Below are 27,077 nucleotides of genomic sequence, written 5' to 3'. Positions count from 1 at the left end.
CCTTAATCAACTTTGCTGTGGTCCCCCTTAATCCTGAACTATATGCACCCCGTTCCTGTCTGCTGCATATTAGCATAATCCCAACATTGTCTAGGCTATTGTTTACTGCCATTAGCCTATCGTTGAGGAGTGTTGCTATTGACCCCTGATGCTTTCAACAGCCCCCTCCCAACTTCTTGTCCCCATCTACCCTCTTTCCTCCTTGGGACCAGATGGAGGGCCCTTCACAGGCGTTGAACAAACCATCCTTCAAGGTCTGGGTCTGTTTCCATGGCCCTGACAATAAGGCCATACAACGCAATAATGGTGAATAGCAGCTCACAGATAATAACAATAATAATTTGGTGGGTGCTTATAGTTTTCCTATTTCAAGTTAGTATTGATATGGGAATTGGAAATGTTTTTTTTTGCATATCTCAACTCTCCTGAGACACCATCGGAGAATGGGGTCATGACTAGGGTCTGCCATTATGAACAGCAACCCTGGACCAATTATGGTCTTGCTCAAGGGCACATCAACAAATGTTTCACCTTGTCAGCTCTGGGATTTGAACTAGCAACCTTTCAGTTACTGGCCCAAAGCTCTAACTGCTAGGCTTAACTGCTAGTTACTAGTGCATTACTGACAAATGTTATGACATACCATCGTGTGTAATCACGTCAATCGTAGAGGAAGTAGTACCTAAAATGGATGATCTGGTTGTCCAATAGACTCAGGAGACGGCCTCTTATGTCCTCAAACTGTTCTCTCTCTTCCTCAGTCACTGTGCCCATTCCATCCGGCCTAAAAAAAAAATACACATACAAATGTTTGATGAGCATTTCATTAAAGGGGCAATATGCAGTTCACACAACAACAAAATACACCCGACACTTTTTTGGGGCAAATGGCTTAGGGATGGGGTTGGAGAAAACTAACCAATCTCAAATTCATAGACTGACCATAAATTTGATCAAAATTATAGTTTTAACCGTGTTTTGAAGCTATACAGGGTTTGTTTACAAACAATAGAATAAAACAAGCTTATATTGTGTGGTTCTGATGGGGTTAGACAGTTGAACTAAGCTCATGAGGCATTTATAAGTAATATTCAAGAATGGCTATATTTCATTCATTTTAATGTCTGAAAATGGATGTAGCAATTGCAGATTGCCCTTTTAATGTTTGCAATGTACCCATTCCCTTCTTGCCTCTTCATGAATAGGCACTCTGGGGAAAGAGAAGAAAATGCAATCACTACCCAGACTGCTAGCCTTGACTTCCAGGGCTTTTTTCAGATGAACGATAAAGGCGCGCCCTCAAAACGACACTCACTTTCACCGGGAAGAGTGGGGGAGAGGTTGTCTGTGTTGTGCTTATAAAAGCCTATGCAGTGAGCTCCTGACCATGATGTATTAGCCTCTAGCAGGGGAGAATGACACGCATCTGCAACAATATTCGTGACTTGAAGATTAAAATGAAAACTAAGTCGAAACGGAGAAGCTGAACTGTGAATTGCATATGAAGAATTTACTGATTGTTTGTGTTTTTTTTGGTCTGTTTTTACTCCGCCAAGTGACTTTTAGAAAAAAAAAACGAAGATAATTCTAGAATAAATTAGTGTAAACCATCCCATCAAAAATGTGCCTGGTTTTAGAGTAAAAAAAATGTATCTCACGTTTGAAATGCACAAAGGTAATTAGCTGTAATAAAGGACTTTGTAAAAAAAAAAATCTCATGAAATGGATTGACAATACAGTTGAATTCGGAAGTTTATATACACTTAGTTTGGATTCATTAAAACTTGTTTTTCAACCACTCCATAAATTTCTTTATGTCATTTTTCCAACAATTGTTTACAGACAGATTATTTCCCTGTATCACAATTCCAGTGGGTCAGAAGTTTACATACACTAAATTGACTGTACCTTTAAACAGCTTGAAAAATTCCAGAAAATGATGTCATGGCTTTAGAAGCTTCTTATAGGCTAATTGACATCATTTGAGTCAATTGGAGGTGTACCTATGGATGTATTTCAAGGCCTACCTTCAAACTCGGTGCCTCTTTGCTTGACATCATGGGAATATCTAAAGGAATCAGCCAAGGCCTCCTAAAAAAAATTGTCTGGTTCATCCTTGGGAGCAATTTTCAAACACCTGAAGGTACCACGTTCATCTGTACAAACAATAGTGCACAAGTATAAACACCATGGGACCAAGCAGCAGTCATACCCTCAGGAAGGAGACGCGTTCTGTCTCCTAGAGATGAACGTACATTGGTGCGAAGTGCACAAATCAATCCCAGAACAACAGCAAAGGACCTTGTGAAGATGCTGGAGGAAACAGGTACAAAAGTATCTTTATTCACAGTAAAACGAGTCCTATATCGACATAAACTGAAAGGCTGCTCAGCAAGGAAAAAGCCACTGCTCCAAAAACGCTATAAAAAAGCCAGACTACGGTTTGCAACTGCACATGGGGACAAAGATTGTACTTTTTGGAGAAATGTCCTCTGGTCTGATGAAACAAAAATAGAACTGTTTGGCCATAATGACCATCGTTATGTTTGTAGGAAAAAGGGGGAGGCTTGCAAGCCAAAGAACACCATCCCAACCGTGAAGCACGGGGGTGGCAGCATCATGTTGTGGGGGTGCTTTGCTGCAGGAGGGACTGGTGCTCGTCACAAAATAGATGGCATCATGAGGAGGAAAATGATGTGGATATATTGGAGCAACATCTCAAGACATCAGACAGGAAGTTAAAGCTTGGTCTCAAATGGGTATTCCAAATGGACAATGACTCCATGCATACTTCCAAAGTTGTGGCAAAAAGGCATAAGGAGAACAAATTCAAGGTATTGGAGTGGCCATCACAAAGCCCTGACCTCAATCCCATAGAAAATTTTTGGGCCGAACTGAAAAAGCGTTTGCGAGCAAGGAGGCCTACAAATCTGACTCAGTAACACCAGCTATATCAGGAGGAATGGGCCAAAGTTCACCCAACTTATTGTGGGAAGCTTGTGAAAGGCTACCCAAAACGTTTGACCCAAGTTAAGCAATTTAAAAGGCAATGCTGCCAAATACTAATCGAGTGTATGTGAACTTCTGACCCACTGGGAATGTGATGAAAGAAAAAGAAGCTGAAATAAATAATTCTCTCTACTATTATTCTGACATTTCACATTCTTAAAATAAAGTGGTGATCCTAACTGACCTAAGACAGGGAATTTTTACTGGGATTAAATGTCAGGAATTGTGAAAAACTGAGTTTAAATGTATTTGGCTAAGGTGTATGTACACTTCCGACTTCAACTGTAGAAGCTTGTAGTCTCTATCTCCCTATTAACTCCTTATTTGAATACATTGTTTACAAATAATCCTGCTCCATGACCACTACCCTTGTGTACCGTCCTCCTAAAGCTAATTAATCATTCCTGTCTGAACAACTCACCATTGCTGTCCCACTCTCCCCCAGCTTACTGTTGCTTGGCGATATGAATATTCACGTGGACTTATCTAACTCAAAACTTGCCTCCGATTTCATTGCTGATCTAAACCGTTTCAATATTACCCAACATGTCAATTTTCCCACTCACACTAAGGGACAATAACTTGATCTTATCTGCTCTGTTGGCCTCAACCTACGTCATATTTCTCCATCAAGTCCTGCTCAACAGACTGGAGGGCCTGGATGTTGAGGGCACAGCAGTCTCCTGGCTACAATCATACCTCACCAACCAGAACCACTACATATCCCTCAATGGCCATACCTCTGACTCCACTGTTCACACAGGGTGTCCCTCAGTGCTCTGTGCTGGGCCCCTTACTCATCATTATCTACATCCTCCCCCTTGGTCAGATCCTCCACCACTTCAACCTTGACTTCCACTGCTACGCCGACGATACCCAGATCTACATCACCACCAAATCCCTCATCAGACCCACCTCAGTCAACCTCACCATTGATGACGCAATTGTCTCTCCCTCATCCCACGCACCTTGGCGTCATCCTGGACCCTCTCCTTCGACCCGCACATCCGACAGTCTGTCAAAACCTAATTATTCCACCTACGCAATATTGCCAAAGTCAGGTCCTCCCTCTCCTGTCCGCCTGCTGAAAACCTCATCCACGCATGTATCTTCTCCGGTCTCGACTACTGCAACTGACTACTCTCCGGCATCAACTCAAGCTCCCTCCATAAGGAGAAATGGTTCAGAACTCTGCAGCCCAACTCCTTAGCCACACTAAGTCCTGGCAAAAAAAATCACCCCATCTGCTGTGAACTCCACTGGCTCCCTGTCTCCCACCGCATTATGACAAGATCCTCCTTCTGACCTACAAAGCTCTTCACCACCTTGTCCCCCCTTACCTCTCTGACCTTCATCTACCAAACCATACGCTCACTCCGTTCCACCACAGCAGGCCACCTTGCCTTTCTCAGGTTCAAGCTCCAGAGCTTTGGCAACAGAGCCTTGTCCAGGTTTGCTCCAAAGCTCTGCAACTCCCTCTCTCCAGCAATCCGTGACTCTGAGTCCATCTTTCAGTCCCTCCTAAAGCATCTCACTGTCTCTCTCTCACACACACACACACACACACACACACACACACACACACACACACACACACACACACACACACACACACACATCACACACATCACACATCACACTTTCCCCTTCATTAGCCCTACCCCCTTCTCTTTGTTTCATGTTTCTATCACTTCATGATGGAAATGCCTGGCGTTGTTTTTTGTTTAGTTTCCACAATTGTAAAGTGACCCTGGGTCAATGAAAAGCGCTATTTAAGTCCCATGTATTATTATTATTATGAACATAAGGCCTTCACTTCAACTCCGCTTAATTACCAAAAGGCACTAGTCTACAATGAAAAGCAGCCCTCTCTTCACAACCACACTTGTAAGGACAACTTGTAAACCCTGTTGTTCCCTAAATCTGTCAATGCATTAACCCCCCCTGCTGCCACCCCCTTTAACAAGCACCAGCTAATCGCAAAGTACCACAAAAAGGATAGCGCTAGGAGGGGTGGGTGAGTGTGCTCACTCATGTGATGGCAAGGACATTTTCTTTCATGGCGAGGTAAAAAGAAGGCAGTGGATTTCTTGTTCAGTTCCTCCCTCACACTCCAGCCCAAATGTCCAGCTGAAGATATAAGGGTCATGTTTTGCAGCTTCCCCATCTTCAGCCTTTGGCCATACACTAAGCCTCACACACTCAACCTTAGTCCCAGCCCAAGCCCATGGATCCTGAGAGCTGACCAGTTGCTGAAAATGAATTATACAAATATAGTCACATTAACACAAGCAAAACACCAGATTGCAAGGTTGGTCAATACTGACAGTTTTGTAGTATGGAGTCAGATAAGAAATAGACTATCACTTCAGTTGTTCAGTCCTCTGATACATAACATCTCTATGTTGACATCCTTGTCACATTCAAAGTGTACCAGCATTCTAAGCCAGCGTTGTTACCCAAAAATGGTTGGCAACAGGCCAAATTGAAAATACCCGGATAGGCCATTCAAATATAAAGTACAACCCCTGTGCTTGTCACTGGCTTTCCCATAATAGCTTTTCTCTGACTGCTATCAAATCCAATCAAACGTCCCTTCATGCTTGGCCGCACACGTCAGAGTTGGATGCAGTGCAACAGCTTGTCGAGGGCAGAGGCATTGTCGCTGCTAAATGAAGCGAGCGTGTTTGAGTGGAGGCTAAACGCTGACCCCCACTCACAAAGGGTTAACAGGCTCCAGGATGGGGCTGTAGGTTACTGTCAGGGTGTTTACAGTGGATATGGCTCATCTGTAAGTGTTGACTGTCATGTTCGAACACGCTCCAAACCTCAGGATCTCTGGGTTAATCACATCCGACGGAGTGGGCGTCATCTGACGGTGAGGCAGCGGCCATGCGTGGCAGGGCACCGTGTGTGTGTGTGTCTCCTCCCTTTAGCAGCATGGGGAACAGGGATGGGTGACAGTTAGGAGACACAGGAGATGGGTGGCATGGGGGAGTCGGGGTTGCAGAAGTAAAAGCTCCTGTCACATTCCGAGCTCATGAGAGCCGGACATCTCTGAGAAGCGTGGGATAGGAAGCGACAGGTAAGGGAGGTGAGCAGAAGATGATGTGTCCACTGTCACTTTCCACACGGCTCATAACAGCTCACAGTGCTGCCCTTTGGCCCTCCTTGCCATGGACTCCTTTAACCTTGCTCTGCTACCAAACACACCTGTCTCCATGAAGATGGAAGCCAAACCTGCACGAACCCATGGCGGTGGCAAAGCTCAACGAGTCAATCAAAACCAGTGATCCACAAAAGTTGTTGCAAAGTTAGCATGTGTCTGCTTTTCAAGGACAACTTTTTTTCCAGAAATCACAAGCCACATTCACAACCATTGTACAAAGACTGTGATTGTGAAATACTTACATTATCTAGCAGAAATTGAATTTTGTTCAACAGCCTCTAACTAAATAACTGAGAACCCGAAAATGACAGCTCTGATAAGGAAATAGTACCCTCAAATCAACCAGTTCTTTGACAACTATTGGTCTCCAAGTGCAAAGGCTAATCCCAAAATGCAGGGGTACGCACACACACATCACAAAAAAGGGCATGGGTTTTGTACACAGTAGATCTGACAGATTTCATATAATTCATATATTTTTAAATAAAGTATACATTCGCCAAGGTCCATCCCCTTCATTTAGAAACAGGCCCAGCAGTTTTGACAAGACAATTTACAGATTGCTTAAGGCTGTTGCATAAAACTACCTCCATTCTCTCTGTCTGTGGCCTCATGCTACTCAATGCCTCCACTCCATTCCGCACCCCCTCAGGCAACATCGAGAGTACTGAATAGGCATCAATTATTCAAATTAGGGCTCCAACTGACAAAAAGCCAGTTCCAGCAATCTCTCACGTTTATACGTGGTGATTACCCAGAGAGGCTAATCATTACTGTTCTAATTTGCTAAATTACTGAGCAAAGAGAGAAAGCACATATATTAGCATTTATCACAGGGGAAGTCAAGCAGGGGTTATTTGAGGTAAGTGGGGAAACTATTAGCCGTAAGAGAACAGTAAGTAGGAAACAGAGTGGAGCTGTTAAGCCGACAAGTGGCCAAGGTATACTGCTCATATCGGACTAAATACAATAAACGAATAACTTGCGTGTTAGTGTTAAACGTCCTGAAAATATGATTATATTTGATTATAACTATTTGTTGGATGTGAAACATTTTTGGGATGTAAAAACCTTAGATATTTAGTTCAATCTAAATGATAAAACTCAACCATATATGGTTGAAGAAATTGTGTGTAGAAATGAATCATGATCAACAACAAAAGAGAGAGAAAACAAGTAGGGAGGAATGGGAACAATTATCATTACCTATTAAAAGCTGATGCAGAACCTATAATTATTTTCTAATCATATTATGCTCTGATGCAGAGTTAAAAGCTAAGTAGTCATTTGTGAAAGTCTCTGTACACGTTCTCCCTCCTCAAATAATTGAGAAAAGAGACCCAACATAGCCACTGCAAAGAAGGAGCCAAACCGGGTGGTTACTATTATGGCACTGTCAAGTCCCTTTGCAAGACTCGTCTTCACATTACACAAAAGCCCCCAGTTTTTCTTTGAAATATTCTTTTAGCCAGGACACAAATAAAATCCTTGATTTCTGAAAGGAGAAATCCTGAAATGTGAAATAATAGGTATACACGCTTTTCTATATGTGTATGACAGCCTATGCATGAAAAAAAAATGTATTTGTTGCATGCGCCGAATATACAACAGATGTAGACTTTACTGTGAAATGCTTACTTACGAGCCCTTTCCCAACAACGCAAAGTTAAAAAGTAAGAACATTTTCAAATAAAAATAGATAACAATAATGAGATCATATACAAGGACAACCGGTACTGAGTCAAAGTTCACACACACTTAGGTTGGAGTCATTAAAACTTTTTTTACAACCACTCCACAAATTTCTTGTTAACAAACTATAGTTTTGGTAAGACATCTACTTTGTGCATGACACAAGTCATTTTTCCAAGAATTGTTTACAGACAGATTATTTCACGTAACTCATTATATCACAATTCCAGTGGGTCAGAAGTCTACATACACTTAGTTGACAGTGCCTTTAAACAGCTTGGAAAATTCCAGAAAATTACGTCTTGGCTTTAGAAGCTTCTGATAGGCTAATTGACATCATTTGAGTCAATTGGAGGTGTACCTGTGGATGTATTTCAAGGCCTACCTTCAAACTCAGTGCCTCTTTGCTTGACATCATGGGAAAATCTAAAGAAATCAACCAAGACCTCATAAAAAACATTGTAGACCTCCACAAGTCTGGTTTATCCTTGGGAGCAATTTCCAAATGCCTGAAGGTACCACGTTCATCTGTACAAACAATAGTACGCAAGTATAAACACCATGGGACCACACAGCCGTCATACCGCTCAGGAAGGAGACGTGTTCTGTCTACTTGAGATTAACGTACTTTGGTGCGAAAAGTGCAAATCAATCCCAGAACAACAGCAAAGGATCTTGTGAAGATGCTGGAGAAAACAGGTACAAAAGTATCTATATCCACAATAAAACGAGTTCTATATCGACATAACCTGATAGGCCGCTCAGCAAGGAAGAAGCCACTGCTCCAAAACCGCCATTAAAAAGACAGACTACGGTTTGCAACTGCACATGGGGACAAAGATCATACTTTTTGTAGAAATGTGACCATCCTTATGTTTGGAGGAAAAAGGGGGAGGCTTGCCGAAGAACACCATCCCAAACGTGAAGCACGGGGGGTGGCAGCATCATGTTGTGGGGGTTCTTTAATGCAGGAGGGACTGATGCACTTCACAAAATAGATGGCATCATGAGGCAGGAAAATTATGTGGATATATTGAAGCAACATCTCAAGACATCAGTCAGGAAGTTAAAGCTTGGTCGCAAATGGGTCTTCCCAATGGACATTGACCCCAGGCATACTTCCAAAGTTGTGGCAAAATGGCTTAAGGACAACAAAGTCAAGGTATTGGAGTGGCCATCACAAAGCCCTGACCTCAATCCTTTAGAAAATTTGTGGGCAGAACTGAAAAAGCATGTGCGAGCAAGGAGGCCTACAAACCTGACTCAGTTACACCAGCTCTGTCAGGAGGAATGGGCCAAAATTATAACAAACTTATTGTGGGAAGCTTATGGAAGAATACCCGAAACGTTTGACCCAAGTTAAAAAATGTAAAAGGCAATGCTACCAAATACTAATTGAGTATATGTAAACTTCTGACCCACTTGGAATGTGATGAAAGAAATAAAAGCTGAAATAAATCATTCTCTCTACTATTATTCTGACTTTTCACATTCTTAACCTGTTGAGGCCACGGGTGCCGCTAGCGGCACTCCTCCCACATTCCATTGAAAAGGCAGAGCGGCAAATTCAAAAAACAAAATTGAAATATTTAACTTTCACACATTAACAAGTCCAATACAGCATTTGAAAGATAAACATCTTGTCAATCCATCCAACATGTCCGATTTTTTAAATGTTTTACAGAGAAAACACCACATATATTTATGTTAGGTCACCACCAAATAAAAAAAGACAGACAGACATTTTTCACAGCACAAGTAGGCTGCAGGTAGCATGCACAAGCCAACCTAACTAACCTAGAACCAACCTAAAAAAAACACCCAAACAATCTATAACATTTACACAATAAATCTATGTTTTGTTCAAAAAAATTGCATATTTTACTATAAATCAGTTTTACATTACTGCTACCATCATAGCTACAGTCAGAAATCGCACGGGAGTAGCCAGAGTAAATACAGACACCAACTACCTAATTACACATCATAAAACATTTCAGACAAATATATGGGATAGCTAATGAAAGACAAATATCTTGAAGACAGACAATATTCCGATTGTTGAATGTTTTACAGCGAAAACACCACACATATTTATGTTAGTTCACCACCAAATACAAAAGACAGACAGACAGTTTTCACAGCAACTAGACATGCAAGTAGCTAACCTAACTAACCTAGAACCAACCTAGAACCAACTAAATAACCTAGAAAAAACTCCCTCAGATACAGTCCTATAACATACACAATAAATCTATGTTTTGTTCGAAAAATGTGCATATTTTAGCTATAAATCAGTTTTACATTACTGCTACCATCATAGCCACCATCACAGCTACAGTCAGAAATCGCACGGCAGTAGCCAGAGAAAATACAGACACCAACGTCAACATACTAATTACACATCATAAAACATTTCAGAACAATATATGGTGGATAGCTAATGAAAGAATAAGATCTTGTGAACAGAGCCAATATTCCGATTTTTGAAGTGTTTTACAGCGAAAACACAATATATCGTTATATTAGCTTACTACAATAGCTAGCACACAGCAGCATTGCTTCTAGTCAAACGGTAGCATAGCACAGTTCGACAGATATATATTAAAAAGCATCCCAAATTGGGTCCTTATCTTTGTGTCTCCATCAGAATGTTCTCCAAGGGGTCCTTTGTTCAGAACCGGCTTTATTTGGATCCATAACGAACGATTTCCCTCAGAATTAGCAAGCACCATTAGCTACATTGCTAGCCTCTCCTTCTTAACCAATTATTGCGTCGCATCACGTCTAAAGTCCAGAATAAATTTCAATAATATATTTAAACTATATTGAAAAAACATACTTTAAGATGATATTGTGACATGTATCAAAGAAAATCGAAGCCAGAGATCATATTCACCTTTAAAAGTTCTTCAATGAGCCGAGTACAGTCAGACTTCGCGCCCAGGAATAAATAAAACGTCTCAGTCCAAGACTGTTTGTTCATCCCTGGTCGAGATAATCAACTGATTTTCTCTCACTTCCGCATGACACCCAGGCGAAGGCGTATGACGTTTTTCACATCATAAAGTGACATGCCCTTTTATAGACAAGCTCCTGAAGAGAGAGTTCGCTTTTGGAAATCTCACTTCCGGTTAGAATTAGTGGTCTTAAAAGAGTTCTGTTTCACTTAGAGAAATAATTCAAACGTTTTTAGAAACTAGAGACTGTTTTCTATCCAATAGTAATAATAATATGCATATTGTACGAGCAGGAATTGAGTACGAGGCCGTTTAAAAATCATACGATTTTCTCCAAAAGTGAAAACAGCACCCCCTTGTCCTCAACAGGTTAAGATAAAGTGGTGATCCTAACTGACCTAAGACAGGGGATTTTTACTAGGATTAAATGTCAGGAATTGTGAAAAACTGAGTTTAAATGTATTTGGCTAAGGTGTATGCAAACTTCCGACTTCAACTGTACGTGTGAAATTCCTTTGTTCGTCATTTATCTCGGTCGGAACCAAGCCTTCTCGGAAAGTTGTTGGCCTTCCGGCTGTATGACTCTGATTGTCCGAAAGGGGTCTCCCCTTTCCCTTCTTCTGTGGTTGTTCACTCTGGAAGATAACCAGCCATGCCGACGTTTCCCATTGGTGACGAGCGTAGTAGGATAGTCTCACTTAGATCCGCTTTTCTTAATATCTGACTTAACACAGCTAACCAGCTATACCAGTGATTGTCTGAGGTGAGCTTCTCGCCTCTTCCTCCTTGTGTTGGTATTTAGGATTCGGACCAGGATGGACATGAGCTACAGCTACATTAAAATATGTAGCTCTCGCCTCACGTTTCCTGGTCTAATGTTAATTTCGTTACAAAGGCTTTTTATGTACTCTGGCCAAAAGGGGTGTTCCGTCATGCTGACAAGCTCTCTGACCTCACTCGGGGCGTGGCTATTTATTGTGCAAAGGATATGTTTAGAAGTTATCTCTTATGACTCCTAAAATCACATTCCTCTCTTAACAGAAATACTCTCCTCATTTTTCATATTATATGTACAACATATTGGATGGAAACTTGACAGATAAAGGGGGTATTCTTTCCAAGTTACAGTATTTGGTCCATAGTTTTTTAATAACATCACAAAATGAAAAACAATATGACATTAATTGTCTACATCTCCCCACTGACCATTTCCCACATTCCCCATGTTAGAATCATTGTTCCATTATCCACTTTTGGACGTTAGAATTTTGGGCGGCAAAAGTGTCTGTGGCAAAGGCATTCCTTTAGTTGATACCAAAGGGTAAAGAGAGTTCTCTGCTGCTTAATTTACGACCGAGTGTGAATGGTCGACCATCCAGCAGCTCTCCTTCCCCTCTGTGGGAGAGAGAGAGGCCTGATTACTGTTACCCTCCCACCAGTCTGATCTGACCCATTCTGATCCACACAGGACAGTCATGACAGTCACCCACCTGACCAAGGCCCTTCTCCCCCGATTGCTCAGTTTGGCCATGCGGCCAGCTCTATGGAGAGTCTTGGTGGTTCCAAACTTCTTCCATTTAAGAACAATGGAGGCCACTGTGTTCTTGGGGACCTTCAATGCTGCAGAATTTTTTTTTGTACCCTTCCCCAGATCTGTGCCTCGACACAATCCTGTCTCGGAGCTCTACGGATAATTCCTTCGACCTCATGGCTTGGTTTTTGCTCTGACATACACTGTCATCTGTGGGACCTTATATAGACAGGCATGTGCCTATCCAAATCATGGTGGACTCCAATCAAGTTGTAGGAACATCTCAAGGATAAGCAATGGAAACAGGATGCACCTGAGCACAATTTCAAGTCTCATAGCAAAGGGTCTGAATACTTATGTAAATAAGGTATTTCTGTATATAAAAAATATATATATAATAATGTTTTCGCTTTGTCATTATGGGGTATAGTGTGTAGATTGATCCATTTTAGAAAAAGGCTGTAACGTAACAAAATTAGGAAAAAGGGAATGGGTCTGAATAGTTTCCAAATGCACTGTCTGTGTGGAGGGACAATGAATGGAAGTGTATGAACAACATTGAGTCTTTTTACTAGTTATTGATATTTTCTTCTTGAATGGAACCATCTGAGCTCCGGACACAACATTTCAGTTAATCAAACAGTAAAAGCAAAAACCCGTAGTTGATGTAGTACAACACTTTTGTAACTTGTTTGTGGAGCTTGTCAATGTATGTACCTATTGCCATGAATGTGGGAGGCGCAGAAAGCATAGCTGTAATGCAGGAGGGTGGGGTCGACCAGGATGTTGTCCCCAGAGTACTCCATCAGGTCCCGGAGGTAGCTGAGGTGGCGGTGGCAGCCCCTCACACCGTAGCGGGCACAGTACTCATCCAGCACAAACACCTGACCTGGACTGAACCATCCCTGTGGACACAAACAGAAGACAGGCTAGAGAGGACAGCTTTGAGTTATTGGCCTGCCACTGATTGTCTCTGACTGGAATCTGTTGAAAACAATTGATAGATAATTACGGCTTCTTTTTTGGGGGGGCGGAGATTGGAATTCCGAACTACTTACACATTTTAATTTACTTGTAAAAGGATGGGAGCAGATAAGTAGGGGGAAGAATAAAGGGATTCGACAAGTGTAGGGCTGATGTGGGTATCGAACCATGATCCCCACCGCAGCGGGGGATGTACAGTGCATTCAGGAAGTATTCAGACCCCTTGAGTTTTTCACATTTTGTTACATTACAGCCTTATTCTAAAATGGATTGAATAGTTTTTTTCCTCATCAATCTACGCACAATAACCCATAATGACAAAGCAAAAATTGGTTTTTAGAAATGTTTGCTAATTTATACAAAATTGAAAATGGAAATATGACATTTACATAAGTATTCAGACCCTTTACTCAGTACTTTATTGAAGTACCTTCGGAAGAGATTACAGCCTTAAGTCTTTTTGGGTATGACGCTACAAGCTTGGCACACCTGTATTTGGGGAGATTCTCCTATTCTTCTCCGCAAATCCTCTAAAGCTCTGTCAGGTTGGATGGGGAGTGTTGCTGCACAGCTATTTTCAGGTCTCTCCAGAGATGTTAGATCGGGTTGAAGTCCGGGCACTGGCTGGGCCACTCAAGGACATTCAGAGACTTGTTCCGAAGCCATTCCAGCATTGTCTTGGCTGTGTGCTTTGGGACGTTGTCCTGTTGGAAGGGGAAACATTCGCCCCAGTCTGAGGTCATGAGCGCTCTGGAGCAGGGTTTCATCAAAAATCTCTCTGTAATTTGCTCCATTCATCTTTGCCTCGATCCTGACTAGTCTCCCAGTCCCTGCTGCTGAAAAACATCCCCACAGCATGATGCTGCCACCACCAAGCTTCACCGTAGGGAGGGTGCCAGGTTTCCTCCAGACGTGACGCTTGGCATTCAGGCCAAAGATTTCAATATTGGTTTCATCAGACCAGAGAATCTTGTTTCTCATGGTCTGAGAGTCTTTAGATGCCTTTTGGCAAACTCCAAGTGGGCTATGATGTGCCTTTTACTGAGGAGTAGCTCCAACTCAGTTATGCCGAGCGGCCAGCTCTAGGAAGAGTCTTGGTAGTTCCAAACATCTTCCATTTAAGAATGATGGAGGCCACTGCGTTATTGGGGACCCTCAATGATGCATACATTTTTTGGTACCCTTCCCCAGATCTGTGGCTCGACACAATCCTGTCTCGGAGCTCTACGGACAATTCCTTCGACATCATGGCTTGGTTTTTGCTCTGACATGCACGGTCAACTGTGGAACATTATATAGCCAGATGTGTGCCATTCCAAATCATGTCCAATCAATTGAATTTACCACAGGTGGACTCCAATGAAGTTATAGAAACATCTCAAGGATGATCAATGGAAATAGGATGTAGCTGAGCTCAATTTCAAGTCTCATAGCAAAGGGTTAGAATACTTATGTAAATAAGGTATTTCTGTTTATTTTAAATGCAAACATTTCTAAAAAACTGTTTTCCCTTTGTCATTAAAGGGTATTGTGTATAGATTGCTGAGGATTTTTAAATATTTTTTATCCATTTTGGAATAAGGCTGTAATGTATCAAAATGTGGGAAAAGTCAAGGGGTATGAATACTTTCCATAGAAGAGAGCATTACTGCTCGACTAGACTACGGGCCATAGTTATGCCTTTTATGCCAACATTCTATTGATTGGAAACTAGATGATTTTTATTTAATTGAACAACTTGATTATGTTAAAAACTAAAGTACACATTGATTTTCAAAACTAGAGTACACATTTTCAAACTAAAAATAAAGGCAATCTATGAGTTTTTAAAGCAGGAGCTATGACAGAAGCTCAATTATCACTGTAAAGTACAGCATACAGATAAGATATAACCCTCTGCAATAAGCTGTTAAAGGAAAGATTCACCCATTTTGAATGTTATATTGTTTTTGTGCATCTCAGAGATGTTCTATTGATTCCCTGGGTCATTTCATGTTTTCATGTGTATCAGAACTATTGCTGTTCAAGCAGGCAGAAATTTGGCTGGTATGACGTAGCATTGCGATAAAGCAGCTCTCACTACACTGGAAGTTAATAGGAAAACTACTTTTCGATTGGGAAATTGTCTATCATACATGTCAGATTTCAATACTGATCATATTTTTGCGATATTCCTACCTTGAGAAATGTGTAATTTAGCAGAGCGTCCACCACATTTATCCTATTTGTCTGCCTCTTCAGTCCAGGGTGCATTGCATGGTGCCGTTGCATGGCCATTACAAATGTCAGACCTCACTCTGTGAGGCACATCGATCTGCAGGTTGAACATGGTGAGATTCTAGACTAAATTGATAGCTGTATTATCGCCTAAACAAACTGCACTAACTAGCTACTTCACATGCTGATATTGACTTTGGTATTATTGTGTCTCCCTACTGTACGTTTGCTAGCTAGATACCTAGCTAGCCAGCCAGCCAACCCATAGAGAGCATTGCAGTGGGTTTTGTAATTGACTTGAGCAGCAACAGATTTTCACATGTTGCTACCAACCTTACCAATGACAAAATGAAACATTTGTTCACAAAAAATTGTGTTCTCACATATGAGTGTTATTTAACACTGTAAATTATAAGAATGAGTGGTTTTCAGTGGATTTATAATTTAAAGAGAAACTCCCAGACTATTTCCAACAAATAAACAAAGGAGCGTAAGGTTAACAACAAACAATTAATTCATTGGCAAAAAATGTCACGCGTGAAATAGGAAGTTTGGAGCGATCTGAAATCCTGGAACATTCATTAGTTCATTCATCCTGCGCATAATAACAAAATTAGGCATGAATCTTACAAACCTAATTAAGACTCCTCTCGGAAGAAATATTAACAAATTAGCACCTCCGCTGAGCAGTCGCCCACGACAACGCCAATAGATCCCTGGCATAGCAACCGAGACTCTTTGGGTGGCTATGGTTGACTTGGGAGCAACCCAGACATGCGCAATACTGTGCCCCCTGTCTGAGTTTGGCTAGTTTCTATTTCCACATTAATGATGCTCTTGATATACTTTTACATGGAAGGCTGAATAAATATAAAATACTTTTTTCATATTTTGTGTCAGAAACAAAATGCCGATGGATACAAATGATAATACGCTGCCCACACCGCTTGCGTCAAATTGCAAAATAAATGTACACATACATGTTATTCAATCATTGCACCCACACTGCTCTCGTGCGTCAACGAGCGTCTGCGCAGCCAGCGCTAAAATAGAACTTGGTTCTATTTGGGATGCTTGACACGCTGCAAGTCCCGCCTCTCCCATCTCCTCATTGGTTTTTAGGAGCATATACTCACGTGCCATCTCCTCATTGGTTTTGAGGAGCATATACCCACGTGGGTGATTGAAAGATGAACTGAGGTCCACACTCCAGTCCAGTTGGAAGTGGTAATGCACCTTAAAGTTGGTTGCCAACTGTCATATAATGTCCAAAAAAGAAGAAGAAGCATGAAGGAGGAGAGAGTACTAGAAACAAACTTGGTTTACCCTTTTATCTGTGGATTAATTGTCGGAGTAGAAGAGTTTGTGCATTTCAGGTAAAATAACAACCCAATGTTTATATCCCAGGACAAGTTAGCTAGAAACAGCAAGCTAGTTAAATAACCATAAATGTTTAATGCTTTTCGACATGTCTCCAAATTAATATAGTTGGTTCAGAGTTCGTTTTGATATTTCATCCTGCGTGTCCTGATCGCGTCTGGTGTGGGTAGACAAAATCCACGCGGACGCACGCGGTCTGGTCAGCATGTAAGCAGCTCCAATTCTCGGTCTTCCTCAAACTGAAAATAAAAGCAACCTTGAGCCATCCTAATAGGGACTGGGATACAATAGGATTCCTTCATGTCTTAATGTACTGGCAGCCTCTTTGTACAGTCAATCAAAACAGGCTCCACTAAGACAGTTGGATATGACCTGACTAGGAGGCATTCACCACACATTTCCTTTTAGGCATTCTTTCTCTCATTTCCTTTTCTATCGCTCTGTCACTCCTACCTCTCCAATTCTCCCTCCCCCTTTAGTTATTCATTCTCTTTTCCTCCCTCTCTCCATCTGAATCGTTCCCTCTCTCTCTCTTTCTCCCTCTCTCCATCTGAATCATTCCCCCTCTCTCTCTTTCTCCCTCTCCATCTGAATCGTTCTCGCTCTCTCTTTCTATCTGAATCGTTCTCTCTTTCTCTGTTGGATCTATTAATATCACACTACAAAAGAATACAGCCGAGCGCCCTGCAGCCTGGCAGCATGTGACAAGATGTTCCACTGTGACAAACAGATGGCCCACTCAAGTCTTGGCGCTGACCGCTCAATTAGCCATTAACGAGCTGACTGCCTCGTTAGCTCTCTCTAACGAACATGGTTCCTGTGTGCTGAGTGACAGGGGATCTGCTTGGCCTGGTCTTGGTCAACTCTGTGTCATGGCTCTTGTAAATGTGACCCCTTGCAAAATGGAACCAGCTGGAATTAAAGTTGTCATGTCACTTTTTGAAAAACCTAACCTGCTGAACATAGGCTGTTTTGTGCACATTGTTTTGTGTGGAAGAGGTGAAAAAAGTATTTTTGTCCATCAACTATTTCTTTTTTATTTATTTCACCTTTATTTAACCAGGTAAGCTAGTTGAGAATAAGTTTTCATTTACAACTGCGACCTGGCCAAGATAAAGCAAAGCAGTGCAACACAAACAACACAGAGTTACACATGGAATAAACAAGCATAGTCAATAACACAATAGAAAAAAAGAAAGTCTATATACAGTGTGTGCAAATGACGTGAGGAGGTAGGCAATAAATAGGCCATAGTAGCGAAATAATTACAATTTAGCAGATTAACACTGGAGTGATAAATGAGCAGATGATGATGTGCAGGTAGAGATACTGGTGTGCAAAAGAGCAGAAAAGTAAATAAAAACAATATGGGGATGAGGTAGGTAGATTGGGTGGGCTATTTACAGATGGACTATGTACAGTTGCAGAGAACGGTTAGCTGCTCAGATAGCTGATGTTTAAAGTTAGTGAGGGAAACAGCTTCAGCGATGTTTGCAATTCGTTCCAGTCACTAACATGCAGAGAACTGGAAGGAAAGGCGGCCAAAGGAGGTGTTGGCTTTGGGGATGACCAGTGAGATATACCTGCTGGAGCGAGTGCTACGGGTGGGTGTTGTTATCGTGACCAGTGAGCTGAGATAAGGCGGAGCTTTACCTAGCATAGACTTATAGATGACCTGGAGCCAGTGAGTCTGGCGACGAATATGTAGCAAGGGCCAGCCGACTAGAGCATACAGGTCGTAGTGGTGGGTGGTATAAGGGGCTTTGGTATCAAAACGGATGGCACTGTGATAGACTGCATCCGGTTTGCTGAGTAGAGTATTGGAAGCTATTTTGTAGATGACATCGCCGAAGTCGAGGATCGGTAGGATAGTCAGTTTTACGAGGGTAAGATTGGCGACGTCAGTGAAGGAGGCTTTGTTGCGAAATAGAAAGCCGATTCTAGATTTGATTTTGGATTGGAGATGCTTAATATGAGTCTGGAAGGAGAGTTTACAGTCTAGCCAGACACCTAGGTATTTGTAGTTGTCCACATATTCTAGGTCAGAACCGTCCAGGGTAGTGATGCTAGTTTCAGACATTCTCAAATATCAAAACAGCCTTTTATAGAAGATTAAAACAACTACTAAAGACAGTAGGAACACAGAAAACCCATGGTCCTCCTTGCGTAAACATCTTTACTCAACGGGATAGAACCAAGCTAAGCAAATCCTTGCTCGATTCATTTTTTGTGGGTGCGGGTGTGGGCAGCGAACGGTTGAAAAGCATGCATTTGGTTTTTACTAGCGTTTAAGAGCAGTTGGAGGCCACGGAAGGAGTGTTGTATGGCATTGAAGCTCATTTGGAGGTTAGTTAACACAGTGTCCAAAGAAGGGCCAGATGTATACAGAATGGTGTCGTCTGCGTAGAGGTGAATCAGGGAATCACCCACAGCAAGAGCGACATCATTGATATATACAGAGAAAAGAGTCGGCCCGAGAATTGAACCCTGTGGTACCCCCATAGAGACTGCCAGAGGTCCGGACAACAGTTTCTCCGATTTGACACACTGAACTCTATCAGAGAAGTAGTTGGTGAACCAGGCGAGGCAGTCATTTGAGAAACCAAGGCTATTGAGTCTGCCAATAAGAATACGGTGATTGACAGAGTCGAAAGCCTTGGCCAGGTCGATGAAGACGGCTGCACAGTACTGTCTTTTATCGATGGCGGTTATGATATCGTTTAGTACCTTGAGCGTGGCTGAGGTGCACCCGTGACCAGCTCGGAAACCAGATTGCACGGCGGAGAAGGTACGGTGGGATTCGAAATGGTCAGTGATCTGTTTATTAACGTGGCTTTCGAATACAAATTGCAGAAACAAAATAGGAAGGAGGGAGATGTTGATTAAAAAAAGTTTTACTTTAAAATTGACATTTTATTTGCTTTAGATTAGAACAACCATCTACACCATTTTAACCAAGAGTCCATGATGTTGGTTTATTACTTTCCGTTAAAATCAAATGATTCAATAAATGTATGTAATCTTTTTTTTTTTTTTTAACACTGCTTCATGTCACTAGAGGATGAACTGCTCATTTACATTATTCATTTACACTACAGTTGACTTACAGCACCCTCAGAAAGTGTTCACACCCCTTGACTTTTCCCCAAAATAATTGCATTACTGCCTGAATTTAAAATAGATTTTTTTTGTCACTGGACTACTCACAATACCCCATAATGTCAAAGTGTAATTATATTTTACAATTTTCTTTACAAATTCATAAAAAATGAAAAGCTGAAATGTCTGGAGTCAATAAGTATTCAACCCCTTTGTTATGGCAAGCCTAAATACATTCAGGAGTAAATATTTGCTTAATAAGTTCCATGGACTCAATAATAGTGCAATAATAGTGTTTAACATGATTTTTGACTACCTCATTTCTCTAACCCACACATCTGTAAGGTCCATCAGTCGAGCAGTGAATTTCAACCACAAAGACCAGGGAGGTTTTCCAATGCCTAGCAAAGAAGGGCACCTATTGGTAGATGAAAATAGAAAAAAACACACCCCCATTGAATATCCCTTTGAGCATAGTGAAGTTATTAATTACACTTTGGATGGTGTGTCAATATACCCAGTCACTACAAAAATACAGGCATCCTCAGTTGCCAGAGAGGAAGGAAACCACTCAGGGATTTCACCATGAGGCCAATAGTGACTTTAAAACAGTTACAGAGAAGGAAGCCTGTACAGAATACATCCTGTTAGCAACAAGGCACTAAAGTAATACGGAAAAAATGTGGCAACGTAATTCACTTTTTGTCCTGAATACAGAGAAAGTGTAACGTCCAGCAAATCCAATAGTGGTGGCTGATTCATGTTATGGGTATGCTCATAATCATTAACTTCTTTGGGACAGGGGGGCAGTATTGAGTAGCTTGGATAAAAAGGTGCCCAGAGTAAACTGCCTGCTACTCTGTCCTAAAAGCTAGAATATGCATATTATTAGTATATTTGGATAGAAAACACTCTGAAGTTTCTAAAACTGTTTGAATGATGTATGTGAGTATAACAGAACTCATATGGCAGGCAAAAACCTGAGAAAAAATCCAACCAGAAAGTGGGAAATCTGAGGTTTGTAGTTTTTCAACTCGTTGCCTATCCAAGATACAGTGGAAATGGGGTCATATTGCACTTCCTAAGGCTTCCACTAGATGTCAACAGTCTTTAGAACCTTGTTTGATGCTTTTACTGTGAAGGAGGGGGGAATGGGAGCTTGAATGAGTCAGAGGTCTGCCAGAGTGGCATGAGCTTGTCACGCGCGTTCACGTGAGAGGTAGCTTGCGTTCCATTGCAATTCTAGAGACAAAGGAATTATCCGGTTGGAACATTATTGAAGATTTATGATAAAAACATCCTAAAGATTGATTCTATACTTAGTTTGACATGTTTCTACGAACTGTAATATGACTTTTCGTCTGAACTTTCACCTGGACCTGCCCGCGCGTCGTGAGTTTGGATTGTGTACTAAACGCGCAAACAAAAGGAGGTATTTGGACATAAATGATGGACTTTATCGAACAAATCAAACATTTATTGTGGAACTGGGATTCCTGGGAGTGCATTCTGATGAAGATCATCAAAGGTACGTGAATATTTATAATGCTATTTCTGACTTTCTTGACTCCACAACATGGCGGATATCTGTATGGCTTATTTGGGCTCTGAGCGCTGTACTCAGATTATTGCATGGTGTGCTTTTTCGGTAAAGCTTTTTTGAAATCTGACACAGCGGTTGTATTAAGGAGAAGTTTATCTAAAGTTCCATGCATAACACTTGTATTTTCATCAACATGTATGATGAGTATTTCTGTAAATTGATGTGGCTCTCTGCAAAATCACCGGATGTTTTGGAAGTAAAACATTACTGAACGTAACGCGCCAATGTAAACTGAGAGTTTACTTTATCGAACAAAACATACATGTATTGTGTAACATGAAGTCCTATGAGTGTCATCTGATGAAGATCATCAAAGGTTAGTGATTCATTTTATCTCTATTTCTGCTTTTTGTGACTCCTCTCTTTGGCTGGAAAAATGGCTGTGTTTTTCTGTGACTATGTACTTACCTAACATAATCGTTTGGTGTGCTTTTGTCATAAAGCCTTTTTGAAATCTGACACATTGGCTGGATTCACAACAAGTGTAGCTTTAATTTGGTGTATTGCATGTGTGATTTCATGAAAGTTTAATTTCTATAGTAATTTATTTGAATTTGGCCCTCTGCATTTTCACTGGATGTTGGCCATGTGGGACGATTTCCCAGAGAGGTTTTAAGGACTGTGGAGTTTTTCAGGATAAAAATGTAAAGGAATGGAGCTAAGGACAGGCAAAATCCTAGAGGAAAACCTGGTTCAGTCTGCTTTCCACCAGACACTGGGAGATTAATTCACCTTTCAGCGGGACAATAACCCAAAACACAAAGCCAAATCTACACTAGAGTTGCTTACCAAGAAGACAGTGAATGTTCCTGAGTGGCCGAGTTACAATTTTGACTTAAAGGACACCTATTTTCACCTATTTTGAATGTTATTTTTTTGTGCATCTCTGAGTGATGTTCTATCGATTCCCTGGGTCATTTAATGTTTTCAGGAGTATCTGAGTTTCTTGCCGTTTAAGCAGGCAGAAATCTGGACGGTAAGTCACTCTCACTACACTGGAAGTTAATAGGAAAATACATTTTAGATCACGAAATTGTCTATCATACATGTCAGATTTCAATACTGGCCGATGTCATAACTCGGGAGGATGTCTTCTCTTGAAAGCCATTAATAATATTTTTGCAATATTCTGACCTCGAGAAATGTGTAATTTAACGGAGGGTCTAGGACATTTTTCTCTTTAGTCCAGAGTGCATTACATGGTGCCGTTGCCAAAGATATTATAGAAAGGAGATATGAATCCAATGAATGAAGGAGCGTATAACGCCCCACCCAGCAGAATGTCGACCAATCGCGTTCATGTTGTCATGCCGCGTCACGCGGTTTGCTAAGCTAATCGTCACTCAATCCCTTCTCAAAGTCAGTGTATATGGTGTATTCGGAAAGTATACAGACCCCTTGACTTTTTCCACATATTGTTACGTTACACCCTCATTCTAAAGATGTGTTTTTTTTAATTCTCCAAATCAATCTACACACAATACCCCATAAATACAAAGCGAAAATAGGTTTTTAGAAAAACAGAAATCCCTTATTTACATACAGTTGATGTCAGAAGTTTACATACACTTAGGTTGGAGTCATTAAAACTAATTTTTCAACCACTCCACACATTTCTTGTGAACAAACTATAGTTTTGGTATTTTTCCAACAACTGTTTACAGACAGATTATTTCACTGTATCACAATTCCAGTGGGTCAGAAGTTACATACACTAAATTGACTGAAAGCATTGTTTGTACAGATGAACGTGGTACCTTCAGGCGTTTGGAAATTGCTCCCAAGGATGAACCAGACTTTTTTCAGACTTTTTCCAACAGCTTGGAAAATTCCAGAAATTATGTCATGGCTTTAGAAGCTTCTGATAGGCTAATTGACATCATTTGAGTTAATTGGAGGTGTACCTGTGGATGTATTTCAAGGCCTACCTTCAAACTCAGTGCCTCTTTGCTTGATATCATGGGAAAATCAAAATAAATCAGCCAAGACCTCAGATAAAAATAATTTGTAGACCACAAATTCATCCTTGGGAGCAATTTCCAAATGCCTTAAGGTACCACGTTCATCTGTACAAACATCTGTACAGATGAAGTATAAACACCATGGGACCATGCAGCCGTCATGACGCCAAGCATACTTCCAAAGTTGTGTCAAAATGGCTTAAGGACAACAAATTCAAAGTATTGGAGTGGCCATCACAAAGACCTGACCTCAATCCTATAGAAAATTTGTGGGCAGAACTGAAAAAGCGTGTGTGAGCAAGGAGGCCTACAAACCTGACTCAGTTACACCAGCTCTGTCAGGAGGAATGGGCCAAAATTCAACAAACTTATTGTGGGAAGCTTGTGGAAGGCAACCCGAAACATTTGACCCAAGTTAAACAATTTACAGGCAATGCTACCAAATACTAATTGAGTGTATGTAAACTTCTGACCCACTGGGAATGTGATGAAAGAAAAAGAAGCTGAAATAAATAATTATCTCTACTATTATTCTGACATTTCACATTCTTAAAATAAAGTGGTGATCCTAACTGACCTAAGACAGGGAATTTTTACTTGGATTCAATGTCAGGAATTGTGAAAAACGGAGTTTAAATGTATTTGGCTAAGGTGTATGTAAACTTCCAACCTCAACTGTAGGTACTAAGACCCTTTGCTATGAGCTCAGGTGAGCTCAGGTGCATCCTGTTTCCATTGATCATCCTTGAGATGTGTCTACAGCTTGATTAGAGTCCACCTGTAGTAAATTTAATTGATTGGATATGATTTGCAAAGGCACACACCTGTCTATATAAGGTCCCACAGTTGACAGTGTATGTCAGAGAAAAAACCAAGCCATGAGGTCGAAGGAATTATCCGTAGAGCTCTGAGACAGGATTGTGTCAAGGCACAGATCTGGGGAAGGGCCTTGATCAGGGATGTGACCAAGAACCTGATGGTCACTCTGACAGAGCTCCTCTACGGAGATGGGAGAACCTTCCAGAACGACAACCATCTCTGCAGCACTCTACCAATCAAGCCTTTATGGTAGAGTGGCCAGACAGAAGCCACTCCTCAGTAAAATGCACATGACAGCCCGCTTGGAATTTGCCAAAAGACACCTAAAGGACTTTCAAACCATGACAAACAAGATTCTCTTGTCTGATAAAACCAAGATTGAACGATTTGGCCTGACTGGAGCGAAGGTTCACCTTCCAACAAGGACAACAACCCTAAATTGATAGCTGTAAAATTGCCTAAGCAAAATGCACTAACTATCTACGTTACATGTTAAAATTGTCTTCGGTATTATTGTGATAGCTACGTTTGCTAGCCAGCCTATAGAGAGAGCATTGCATTGTGGATTTTGATGTTGACTTGAGCTGTAACAGATTTCTACTATGGTTTTCCATGTTGCTACCAACCTTATTATAATGCCAAAATTAAACATTTGTTCACTAAAAATATTGTTCTCACATATCAGCGTTAACACTGTAAATTAGAGGTTTTGGCTGGATTTTCACATTAAATCTGATTGGAAAACTATGTCAAGACTTGAAAATGGTTGTCTAGCAATGATCCTCAACCAATTTGTTAGATCTTGAAACATTTTCAAAATGATAAATTGGGCAAATATGGTAAAATCCAGGTGTGCAAAGCTCATAGAGACTTACCCAGAAAGACTCACAGCTGTAATCAATGCCAAAGGTGAATCTAACATGTATTGACTCAGGGGTGTGAATACATTTGCTAAAATGTCTAAAAACATATTTTCACTTTGTAATTATGGAGTACTGTGTGTAGATGGGTGAGGGGAAAAAACAATTTAATCAATTTGGAATTCAGGCTGTAAGAACAAAATGTGTAATAAGTCATACTTTCTGAAGGCACAATATGCTCTGTCAAACAGAGGTTTTGACAGAGCAAATTGTTTTCTGAGCATTGTTCTCAAGGCCTCATTCAAGTGTATTCTCTTTCATGTGACTAGCGCAAAGCAATTAAGAGCTATTCGTCAGCTGTGATATTTCTAATTAAAATGATCGTAATTGCTTTGCTAGGGCTAAGGAGGAGGTTTATCGTGGTGAGAGGAGGGTGCGTGTGCGTGTGTGTGTCTGAATAATAATTTGGTTTCAGCATAACTGGCCATTCCACCTACTAGTTTGGCAACACTTTCACACTGATGAGGAAGAATCTTAGTATATGTGTATTAGAGAGTCTTCATGCATGTGTGTGTGTGTGTGTGTGTGTGTGTGTGTGGTGTCACAAGCCTCAACCTTAACCTTTTTAACATGACTCACTTTTCAAGAGTGGCCTTTACATGTATACAAACACACAGACGAGAAAACGCGTGTTATACAGTACCAGTCAAAAGTTTGGACTCACCTACTCATTCCAGGGTTTTTCTTTATTTTGACTGTTTTCTACATTGTAGAATAATAGTGAAGACATCAAAACTATGAAATAACACATATGGAATCATGTAGTAGCCAAAAAAAGTGTTAAACAAATCAAATATATTTTATATTTGAGATTCTTCAAAGTAGCGACCCTTTGCATTGATGACAGCTTTGCACACTCTTGGCATTCTCTCAACCAGCTTCACCTGGAATGCTTTTCCAACAGTCTTGAAGGGGTTCCCACATATGCTGAGCACTTGTTGGCTGCTTTTCCTTCACTCAGCAGTCCAATTCATCCTAAACCATCTCAACTGGGTTGAGGTTGGGTGATTGTGGAGGCCAGGTCATCTGATGCAGCACTCCATCACTCTCGCTCTTGGTCAAATAGCCCTTACACACCCCTTACACACTGGAGGTGTGTTGGGTCATTGTCCTGTTGAAAAACAAATTATAATCCAACTAAGCGCAAACAAGATGGGATGGCGTATCGCTGCAGAATGCTGGGGTAGCCATGCTGGTTAAGTGTGCCTTGAATTCTAAATAAATCACAGTGTCACCAGCAACACACCCCCACACCATCACACCTCCTCCTGCATGCTTCATGGTGAGAACCACACATGCAGATATAATCCGTTCACCTACTCTGTGTCTCACAAAGACACGGCGGTTGGAACCAAAAATCTAAAATTTAGACTTATCAGACCAAGCAAGTCTCTTCTTCTTATTAGTGTCCTTTAGTACTGGTTTCTTTGCAGCAATTTGACCATGAAGGCCTGATTCACAGTCTCCTCTGAACAGTGGATGTTGAGATGTGTCTGTTACTTAAACTCTATGAAGCGTTTTATTTGGGCTGCAATTTCTGAGGCTGGTAACACTAATGAACTTATGGTCTGCAGCAGAGGTAACTCTGGGTCTTCCATTCCTGTGGCGGTCCTCATGAGAGCCAGTTTCAACATAGCGCTTTATGGTTTTTGAGACTGCACTGAAGAAACTTTCAAAGTTTTTGAAATGTTCCGTATTGACTGCCCTTCATGTCTTAAAGTAACGATGGACTG

General features: G+C 41.1%; 1 protein-coding gene across 1 annotated transcript in view; it reads right to left on the bottom strand.

Annotated features, from left to right (window-relative positions):
- The window catches only part of LOC111960957 (calcium-dependent secretion activator 2), a 237,964-nt gene that overhangs the window by 72,277 nt on the left and 138,610 nt on the right, over positions 1-27,077 (bottom strand). The window contains exons 13-14 of the mRNA XM_070442960.1: positions 13,079-13,266; positions 683-784 (exon numbers count right to left, since the gene is read on the bottom strand). Coding sequence (XP_070299061.1) covers positions 683-784; positions 13,079-13,266 — 290 coding nt within the window. The remainder of the gene's footprint in view (positions 1-682; positions 785-13,078; positions 13,267-27,077) is intronic.

This window comes from Salvelinus sp. IW2-2015, linkage group LG4q.1:29 (genome assembly GCF_002910315.2).
Source record: "Salvelinus sp. IW2-2015 linkage group LG4q.1:29, ASM291031v2, whole genome shotgun sequence".
NCBI lineage: Eukaryota > Metazoa > Chordata > Actinopteri > Salmoniformes > Salmonidae > Salvelinus > Salvelinus sp. IW2-2015.
Note: the sequence above shows the minus strand (reverse complement) of the source record. Positions and strands in the feature narration are given on the sequence as shown.